Source organism: Thamnophis elegans, chromosome 1 (assembly GCF_009769535.1).
Source record: "Thamnophis elegans isolate rThaEle1 chromosome 1, rThaEle1.pri, whole genome shotgun sequence".
Taxonomy (NCBI): domain Eukaryota; kingdom Metazoa; phylum Chordata; class Lepidosauria; order Squamata; family Colubridae; genus Thamnophis; species Thamnophis elegans.
In genome coordinates, this window is record NC_045541.1 from 64,371,461 (window position 1) to 64,382,440 (window position 10,980).

At 42.5% G+C, this 10,980-nt stretch overlaps 1 protein-coding gene across 2 annotated transcripts in view; it reads right to left on the bottom strand.

Moving 5' to 3' along the window:
• PRKAG3 (protein kinase AMP-activated non-catalytic subunit gamma 3) overlaps window positions 1–10,629 on the bottom strand; it is a 33,412-nt gene extending 22,783 nt beyond the window's left edge. For both annotated transcript variants that reach the window (XR_004255428.1, XM_032217621.1), the window contains exons 1-5: window positions 10,323–10,629; window positions 7,700–7,742; window positions 5,132–5,751; window positions 2,834–2,915; window positions 697–755 (exon numbers count right to left, since the gene is read on the bottom strand). Coding sequence is in view for 1 of the 2 variants with exons in the window: in XM_032217621.1 (XP_032073512.1) it covers window positions 697–755; window positions 2,834–2,915; window positions 5,132–5,751; window positions 7,700–7,742; window positions 10,323–10,358 (840 nt within the window). In the remaining variant the exon portion in view is untranslated. The remainder of the gene's footprint in view (window positions 1–696; window positions 756–2,833; window positions 2,916–5,131; window positions 5,752–7,699; window positions 7,743–10,322) is intronic.
• Between the last annotated feature and the right edge of the window lie 351 nt (window positions 10,630–10,980).

Consider the following 10,980-nt stretch of genomic DNA (forward strand, 5'->3'; position numbering starts at 1 on the left):
AAGCATAAATATTAAACTCCTCAAAAGTATGAGTTACTTAAAACACATTGTTTGTAAACAAGATAGACCCTCATTTTTTAAAGCCAGCCATTCAATGTGCACTTCTCAGTATTGGCTTCTTGCATATGGAAGTGAGATGAATTGGATAACCTTAAAAAGTCCCTTATTGTTCCCTTGAATGAGAACCCAACAGTGTAACTTTACATTGCTTTTAGAAATGGCTCTATGGCTAGTTGATATGAAAAGACAAAATATGTTGACTCTCACTAAATATGTTGAGTAGACATGTGTTATATAATTATAAAATTTTCTTCCAATTTCTGCTTCTAAAGTGTTTAGGAACACTTCAGATTTTTCTAAAATGTTTATTTTTAAACACACTAATATTTCAGTTGCATTTACCATGTCAATGAATATTTATTTTAAAGGTTGCTCACAGGCCAATGAAAAACAATTTGTGGTGTGTCCACATTCTTGGTTTCCATTTTAAAACTTTTGTTGTTCACCTACCCATTTTTCCAGCTGAAAGGCTCAACTCTTAGAATCCCAAATCTGGAACAGCTCATGCCTGCAACTTAATTTTGGGTGATGCTCCCAATTTGCTTCCTCTCTTCTTCTCTCCAGTCCCCTGAACGAAACTGTCTAAAGCCATTTTGCTCCAGATTTGAGAAGATGTTAAGGTACTGGAAAACTCACCAGAGGAGATCGATAATAGCGATGTAAGATATTAATAAAATCAGTGATGGTCAGCATACCTGCAGGAGAGGAAATAAAAGAAAAAATGAATGGCATTTATACACCCCCAGAGTTTGCAGGAAATGGGCTGTGGGTTACAAGCTACAGGAACTGACTAACAGAACTTCCATTACATGTGGCTTCTTATAGTCAGTTATGCCTCTTTCCCTTGCTGATTTCCACATCTCTACACTCCTAGTAAGTTACCTCTTCCTGCTGGGGGAAGAGTTTGAATGATCTAACCAGGGGTATGTTAGAGCTCACAGGCTACAAGTTGCCTAAGGAACCCATGACTGAAATTTGGAAGCAAAACATACATTTGGCAATTTCTTATTTCTACTTAAATAAAATAAATGTATCCAGTTTCTTCTAGGCTTGACAGACCTAGTTTGCTAAGCAAGCATCTTGCTTCCTCCATCCTCCAGTTTTGTAAATACAATATTTGCAATCTTTTAAGAGTATGTGTGTGTATGTATGTGAATTTAAAATGTTGCTTGCTCCTACCTTAACTGAAACAGGTACCAATGCATGCGGCAACAGAACAGACCCAAAATGTAAAATTGATATTTTAAAGGCTTAAAGGTGCAATTTGAGGTATTGGTGATTTCCTTTAAAGTCCTTTATGGCATGGGTTCAGGTTACTTGAGGGACCATATCACCCCACTGGGATTGACCAGTACCACTCCTGTTGGCAGAGGAGGAATGCTGCGGCTCCCGTCAGCCTGATTATTCCAGCTGGTGGGGTCCAGGAGAAAGGCCTTCTCTGCTGTTGCTCCTGCCCTCTGGAACATCATGCCCCCCACCTTCCAATGAGAGGTTGGCCCGAAACCTATTATATTTTCATAAGGGCCTAACAACGTGGCTCTGCTGGTTTAATGAAAAGGAGGACTAAGGGTGACATGACAGCAGTGTTCCAATATCTCAGGGACTGCCACAGAGAAGAGGGAGTCAAACTATTATCCAAAGCACCTAGGATAGGACAAGAAGCAATGGGTGGAAACTAATCAAGGAGAGAAGCAACTTAGAACTAAGGAGAAATTTCCTGATAGTTAGAACAATTAATCAGTGGAACAGCTTGCCTCCAGAAGTTGTGAATTCTCCAATACTGGAGGTTTTTGAGGAGATGTTGGATAACCATTTGTCTGAAGTGCTGTAGAATTTCCTGCCTAAGCAGGGGTTTGGACTAGAAGACCTCCAAGGTCTGTTCCAACTCTGTTATTCTATTCTATTCTAAAGATGGGTAGCCAGTAAATATTATAAATAATAATAAAATAAATAATAAAATAATGACATTTTATAAATAAAATTATGCACAAGTTTTCAGTAAGGTGAAATTATGATGTGATTTATAGCCTCCTCAAAGGAAATTGCTACAATGAAAGTAAACATCTAAAATAGCCTGCTCCAGTTCCAGGAAAATGTACCAAAATATGTTCATAGCCAGTTCCTATACACCATCATCATTTTCCTTCTAGGGAAGACAGAATTATTCTTTTTTCAAATATGACTGCGAATGGCAGCATCCTATGTGTTTGATTTCATGCTGGATTTACTGAGGGGATTACTGCATGTTGTCTTACATGAGGTCAATACTGCCAGTGCTGCCTCTAAAAGAAAAAAGCATTTGTGCCAGGAAGGCGTGTAATCTCTCTGGCAGCCATAGCACAAATAATCCCAGTGATGAAGAGCCCAGCAGCCAGATGGGTAGGGGGTGGTTCTGCAGCAGGCCAACTATGACCTCTGAAGATTCCTTCTCCATAAAGTATGGATTATGTGGATGAGTGATCTGATGCCAACTTAAGAAGGAAAACACTATGTTCACGCCTGGCCATTTTAACAACTTTGATTTGTCTCTGCAGCAGGCTGGCCGTGAAGTGAAGGTCCATTGTGAGGGCATGTTCTTGGCAAGCATTTCATGCTGTGGCAAGCAGGACTTGTGGATGAACCTTTAAAATGTCTGCATGTATCAAATTCTGCCTCTTTGACTCTCCTTAATACATCTTGAGATGGGTGGCAATCCCAATTCTCCTCTCCACCTTTGCCATGCCCAACTGTTGCTGCGTTCAACCTCTGCTGTTCATCCAGTTGCATCACTTACCCACAAAGCACTGCTGCTTGCTGTCCCAAAGCGGAGCGGCTCGTACCCCATTAGCCACCATGGCCAAGAATGCCTTTTTAATCTGGAACAAGAAACAGAAACCTGATTGACTGGGGTTGTATTCTGTGCCCCACCCTGCACCCTGGGTTCGTAGGGAATAACTGATTTAATCTTGCACAAGGGACAAGGAAAGACCTACTCCAGGGATTGATTCTTTATTCTTCATTTCTTTGCTTTGATAATATAATAGAAAATGTAGTTAGGGAAAGAGGGATCATCTCACTAAAACTGGTAAAGTGGTCACCCCTAACACAGAATTCTGGTCAAGTCAAGGAATTCTCATGCACAACAATCAGGAACAGCTATACTCTTGTGAACCAGCTATGCCATTGTTTTACAGCTTTTGCTCACATCAAATTGATGTGATACTCAACCCAGACAAGCTGATACTCAACCCAGACAAGACCGAGTGGCTGTTGTGTTTCCCTCCCAAAAATTTGACCACCATACCATCACTCAGGCTGGGGGGACAAAATTTAAACCCCTCAGAAAGGGCCCGCAACTTGGGAGTCCTCCTGGATTCACAGCTAACTTTTGACCACCATCTCTCAGCTGTGACCAGGGGGGCATTTGCCCAGGTTCGCCTGGTGCGCCAGTTGCGGCCCTACCTGAATCGGGAGGCCCTCACAACAGTCACTCGAGCCCTTGTGATCTCTAGGCTGGAATACTGTAATGTGCTCTACATGGGGCTGCCCTTGAAGAGCATCCGAAGACTTCAGCTAGTCCAGAATGCGGCCGCGCGAGTGATCGTGGGCGCACCACGGTTCGCCCACATAACACCGATCCTCCGTGAGCTGCACTGGCTACCTGTTGGTCTCCGGGTGCACTTCAAGGTCCTACTCACCACCTATAAAGCGCTCCATGGTAGTGGATCTGGCTATTTGAGAGACCGCCTTCTGCCAATTACCTCCCTGCGTCCCATCAGATCGCATAGAGTTGGCCTCCTCCGTATTCCATCCGCCAGTCAGTGCCGACTGGCGACTACTCGGAGGAGAGCCTTCTCTGTTGCGGCTCCGACACTATGGAACAATCTCCCCGTGGAGATTCGTACCCTCACCACCGTCCAGGCCTTCCGCACAGCCCTCAAGAACTGGCTAACCCGTCAGGCCTGGGGATAATCCTATTTCGCCCCTCCCGAATGCTGAGTGAATGTTGAGTTTTATTGTCTAATTTACTTTGTGCACATTTCTTTTTTCGTATTGTCCTACACTCCCCTTCCTTTTTGATTGTAAGCCGCCCTGAGTCCCCTCAGGGAAAAGGGCGGCCTATAAATAAATAAATCCAAATCCAAATCCAAATTAACCAAATGCTGGTCATGTTGATGGGCAATATGTAAATAGGCTCAAAATGATTCTTTGCAGAATAATTTCCAGTGAGCCTGAGATTGTATCAAAGATTGTGGCTATATTTGGTCTCTTTATAACAACGTTCTCATGTGCAATCTTTCTTTTCCCCATGTGAATGAGGAACAGGTTTTGTAGCAGCATAAAAAAAAAGATGTAACCAGGATGGCAGCAAGCCCTCTATTTTGTCATCCTAGCTACCTAAACACTACTGTAATACACCTTTGTGGATGTCTTTGAAACTATTCAGAAGCTATAGATGGTTCAAAATGCAGTTACTTGTCTGGTTATACTTGATGTACCCATGTGGCACCACTATTGCAAGAGCTGCATTGATTGTTGGGAAGCGTCTGGGTGAAATTCAAGGTGTTGCTTATAACATACAAAGCCTTCTGATTATCTAAGAGGGCACTTGCTTTTGAGTAGAATACTCCATTTTGTGGAAAATGCTGAATGGTAGAGCATTTGCAAGGGTATCAACAAGAGAAAGCCATAAACATCCCTTCTCTCTTATGGCTCCCCATCCCCTAGGAACACATTCAGAGACAAAGATGACTCTGTCATTGATATTTCAGAAGGTGGTCAAAGCTTGGCTCTTCCATAAGACCTTTGGGAATAGAATGGAAGTGTGAATATACAGCAGCTACCCCCAATGTTGAAAAGAGGGTGAGCCTTTATACTATTTGATAAGGCATATTTTTAAACCTAATTTACATTAGAGCATTATTAGACACTTAAAGAATCTTTGAACCAAAGTAGCATATAAACTCAAGTAAGTAAATAAATAAATGTCTCTCAGCAGACTCAGACATCAATATAATCAGATATCAATACTCCTTCCTCAGTCCCTCCCCAAATTACTACATGGTTCACAAAACCCCTGTATTCTCCTTACCTGCAGAGTGGTCTCAAACACAACCAGTTTGGAACTGGTGGGAATAGCATCATAACAGCGATGACTCCGCATGAACTGCATATAGATTTCAGCATCTGGGCCCAGGAACTCAATATTAGGACCACCAAACCCAAGAATTTCACAGTCAAGGGAAATGACATCATCATCATCTTCCTGTTTGCCCTGTTCGAGATTTGTGTCCTCTGATGTTATTCCTGTGATAGGACCCAGGACTGTGCCTTTGTTAAACTGACCCGTATCTTCTGAAATCCGTGTGCTGGCTGTGGTATTCCAATCCTTAATCCTACCTTGGGACATCATGTCATGGCCTGCTTCACTGTTGCTGTGGGCTGTATCCAACTCTTTGGTCTCTGAATGGGTTGACTTGAAATCAAATTCAGCAGCAACGGCATCTGCAGCTGTCACTTTGCCAATGTGTGTTGCAGTCTCAGCATCAAACACAGTTGACTCTGGATTCCACCTCTCAGTTCTGCCATCTGCCACTACATTTGTCATAATCAAGTTCACTTCTTTGTCACTGGCAGTCAAATCCTTGGCTTTCTGTACAACAACATTGGCTTTCAAAGCAGATTTCTCAATGTTCAGAGACAAGGCGGAGCCTAGTGGGCAAGCATTGTAAATCTAAACATTTAAAAAATCTTTGACAAATGAAAACAAGTCATGCTGCCCTTTTGAACCAAGTAAACTTCCTTCCACCTCATTAACTCTACAGCTATGATGTTTACTCATATAAAGCTGCAAGCATGCATATGCTGGGTTGAAATTAATTGTGCAAAGAAACAAACCTAGTCTTACAGCAATTATGATTATACTGACCTTCACTCACGTATACTATATATTCCACCTGATCATACTCATATTAGCACTCACTTCATTAGAATAAGCACTCACTCCATTTATTATTATGGTTTGTCCCACAGTCATTCAGATGTTCAGAATGGATTTGGCATTTTTATCTGCCTATTGAGCCCTTCCCAAAGACCTGGGATAGGCAGATATGGACGTTTGATGGTGTTGCAGATATTGTTGTAGGATATAAGATGTTCCAAGTAAATCTGTCTTTTGCAATTGACTGATGATTGACCATACTGATAGTGTTCAATTGGTGCTCCAATTATTTTGGGATTGCACCCAAGGTGCCTATTGCCAGTGGTGCAATTCAACTGGTTCTATCCAGTTCAGGTGAATCGGTAGCTGTGGCGGTGGGAGACTCCACCCACCCACCCGGACGTCACCATGTCCCTTTTTTGATGCTCTGCGCATAGTGGAAGGTACTGCTGTATGTACCAGTTCGTACATTTGCAAACCGGTAGTGAAGGTAAGTTGATTTCACCCCTGCCTATTGCTTTGCTTTATTTTGCCACAGTTATTCTATTTCTACTTGCAAGTCTCTGTATTTTGTAATCTTCTCCAGTTCCTTTGTTCTGCTGTCTCCAAGTAACGTTATGATGGTTATCATTTTTTACAAATAACAGAAGACCATAGATGTACTGACATCAGATTGTCTGTAGGCATTCTCTTACTATAATAGGACAGCTATGGAATGTAGTAAGAAAACATCTTTTCACCAAAGAGAAGAAAGTTCATCTAATTGCTTCTAAAAATTGACAGTGAGGAGCTGTATACTTATGAATACATGCCTATGAACAAACTTATTAAGTATTCCTTGTGGGTACAATCATCTGTTCAGTGATTGTTCAGATGGGTCCTCATTGTTCTGGCCATCACAGCATCTCCACAGACACATGATTGCAATCCAATGTTCAGCACCCAGATCATGATGATGATGTTGCAGCAAACTGTGGTTATGTGATCACAATTTCCCATGCTAGCTTCCCATAAGCAAAGTCAATGCAGAAACAGCAGAAAATTGAGTCACACAAGGTCCACACTTAACAATCTATACAGGCCTCATTTTATGATGGCAACTGGGATTGCTGGAATTGTTGTAAGCAATGTGGTCACATGATGTTGCACTTTATGACATCACTTAATAGCAGCAATTTCAGCCCCAATTGCTGTCGTAAATGGAGGACTAGCTGTAAAATCTTCACTGAATACCCTCATAACTACCCGGTGAGATAGGGCACCATTATTCTCCTTCGACAGAAAGAAAACAGAAGCTGCTAAATATTTCAATTTGGCCAATGTTACCCAAGAAACTTAAATCTGAACTTGAATTTTGAATCCAGTTAAGGTCAAATGCGAGTTGATTTATTTGAAGTGGAGTGTGATTAAGCAGCAACAAAGCCAAATTTCCTATATGAAAACTACAAGATTATTTGAGATAGGGGGAGATAAGCATTTGGATATTGGAGAGATCACGAGAGCAGTATTAAGCTAAAAAGAAAACATTCTTGCTACATGGGGTTGCCACATAGTGCTAAATAGTAGATACTCTACATAATATGATTAGCAGTTTTAGAAGATCTCCAAAGCAGCCAACTAATATCCAGTTAATATTCCCTGGCACAAATGCCTTCAATTAGTATCAGTTGTGTTGAAAGTGATCACTCCATCAATGGAGAAATCCAAGACACTACTCACCTGTTTCTTCCTGATGCTGGAGGCCATTGTTCAATGATGGCACCTGAGGGACCAAAGAGAAAAGGACAGAGTTAAACGGGGGTTTGTTACATCTTTGCTTAGTGCAGCTTTTAGGATCTGAATGCTACAGACCTGAACCATATACAGGAAATCTACATGATGAGAGGACATCTTATTTTTTCACCCAGGTATGAAACCAATCCAAGTTAATTAGTAATAGGACTTTTTTTTTAAAAAAAAAAGTGTCAGCCCTTCTTTATTTTGCAAATAAGCCTTTCAGATATTTCCTTACCAGTTGCATGGCTCTATTTCCTCCATCACACTTAGGAAATATTGAACACAGAGGAGAAGATGGAAACTTCAATCTTGGACAAGTTCATAATAAATCCACCAAGAAGGACATAAGGCCACCCAGACCAAGTTATGTATTCAAATCCTGTTAAAGGAAGCTATATGGTGTGTGTGTGTGTGTGTGTGTGTGTGTGTGTGAATATGTATATGTACATGTATGTGTATGTGTACACTAGAAACTTTGGGCCCACAGGGCCTTGAGAAAAGTTCCTTCCCCAAAGATCTGATTCCAAGGCTCCCTCCAGAAATGGGCATCATTTTGGATGTAGCTGGCCGTAATGAACTATCTGTCCACAGATCATCTTTGGGAAGGAGATCCAGCCAATCCTCCATGGAGACTACACAGTAGACTTTTCAGAGCATCCACAATTCATTGCGGCCACTTTGAAAATGGCACCTACTTTCAGGACGGCATGACAGGACTTCTGTGTAAGGAAGGCAGCATGATAGAGTTTATCTGTTTATCTGACAGGCTGTTTATCAAAGACAATCTACAGAAAAGCTAAGTGGACCAAGTAATGATGGGGATGCGGAGGAGGATGTGGAACCCAGCAGGGCGAGAAGCAGGCCCAAGGTCTGGAGGGACCCAGAGGGTCAGAAAGGGGGAAAAGCTAGGCGGGGCGGGGATGCTGCCCTGTTCCTACAGCTGGTCATAAAGCCAGGCAGATTACCAAGGGTCTGGGTTTTATTCACTTGCCCACAGGGGTGTTACAACAGTCATAGCTTTGGACAAGGGTCACAAGTCTCTTTGTTCAGCACTGTCATAATTTTAAACAGTTGCTGTAACAGGCATGGGATTCAGGTGCTAAGTTAACCTGTCTTTATTTAGGCAGCAATGAAATGGTTAAACTAGTAGTTGATCACTCTGCTAGTTCAACCAGTTTTAAAGTATTGTGATAAGCCACTGGCCAAAATGACTCAAATGTGCAGACCTACATTAAAAGTGATAATTTTGGACACATTTGGCTCCCTGAGTTATTTATAAAAATATATATCTGAGATATAGAAATATATTTCTGAGATAGAGCGTGCTTGATGCTACACAATTGTTTAAAAATGTTTCATTATTTCTAGTGCTGTTAAAGGGCACAAGAACTTCCATTATTATATTAGACTAGGCTGAAATATAAAACTCATGAGTTAAGGAGCACCTGGAATATAAAATTCTTTAAACGTACCAAGAACTTTTACTCACTACCTTTGAGTCAGCAGGAAACAGTACCTGAATGAAATTTGCCCTCCCCGCTAACACCTATTTTGCCATTGTTCCTTGGACTTCCCTCCAAGGTATTGGGTGATGGTGCCTAACAGATTTTACACCTTGAGGCCATTCTTGGATAGAATTAGAAGAAAACTTCTTTTATTTGATTTATATTATACAGGAGTTCAAGGTGGTGTACCCTCTTTTTCCTTACAACAATACTGTGAGGTTGGAACAAGTGTGGAAATGCCCCATTGCTAGGCACATTTATTTGACTGATAGGACATATATGGCTTCCCATCTTCAGCTGCCAGAACTCTGGGCAGTCCACAACAATAATAAAATCCACTAACACTCTGCCTGTCCCATCCCAGGCTTTACTGCTTAGATATTATATTCCAGTAGGGTCAGTTCTGCACCAGCCCCAGAAAAAGAGGTTGGGGGAGGTGGAGTAGAAAGAAAATGAAGGGGAAAATATATCTAGAAATTAAAACAAAACACAAAATCAGGCAGGGTTAGAAGGGATAATGGGGAGGATGCATCTCCAAAAATAAATACAGAAAGCAGGAAGGCGGTGGAGTGGGGGTGGGAGTGGGGGTAGAAAGGAAAGGGGAAAGTTATGTGCACCCAATGAGAAAATTGACACGCAGAATCGGTATTAAGCTACAAGGTCTTTCAGTAGCGGCAAAGCTGAGGCACATTTGGGAAGCAGGGGTGGAGATTCAGAGAAGTTAGCGTTGTGCAGTTGCTCCCCGTTGTACATAAATCTGCTTCAGGGCTGAACCTCGGCGACAGATTTGGGAGCTGAAGCTTGTAGCCTGGCAAGTCGTACGGCTATTAACCCTATCCTGGCCTTGCTCTCCGGGCAGCAGAAAGGGGGAGCAGAAAGTGGATGGCGATGTTGACGGCAGGATGTGCCCCGGGCCAGCAGACAAACAGACAGACACAGACAGACGGATGTCATTTAGCGCGATCGCTGCGAATCCTTTCTCTGTGTGGGATGGGATCGATCCCGGAGGCGGCGACTTGCTGTTTGTGGGACTCTCAGCCCCACGCCCGCCAGCGCCTTACCTGCTCCAAGGCCTGGGCCGCTGTCTCTTGCTCCATGCCGGCAGCTTCTATTTAAGGCAGCTGGCCCAGGCGGCTTTAGTATCACGTCTGCTGCGGGCGGGGAAGGGGGAAGAGAGGAGTGACAGCTGCAGTGGTGCCAGGAATCGTCCTCAGCTAGAAGCCATCCTGTCCCGAGCCGAAGGCACCCGGCTCTCTCTCTCTCTTTTTTAAACAGATTCTCTGCATCTATAGGTATTAGTCAGACGTTCAGCAGGAAATACTCCAGGCACCCCCTCTTGCTGCTGCTGAGGAAGTAGCTTTCGCACCAGCCTGCTTCTATTTTTGTTTTGCACTCATCAGTACGTATTGCATCATCCAATGATTTTGTCAAACATTTAGATAAGCTACTACTGCGGTTGAATATTTCCTATTCAATGCTATTAAGTTGCAGACACTTTGTGCATGCTATCATTGGCCACCCCTGTGCAAGAGAATGGGGAGGATTCTCTTAGAAAGGTCTAATTCTGATGAACTTGAACTCATTCAAAAATGTTTCTTTCTGAATAAACTTGGATTTCAAAGGCTTTACCCTCACAGTTTGAATACAAGTCATGGCGTGGCTGTCAAGTATTGTATATATATATATATGGAGCACATTGCATACTGTATGTCTGTGACT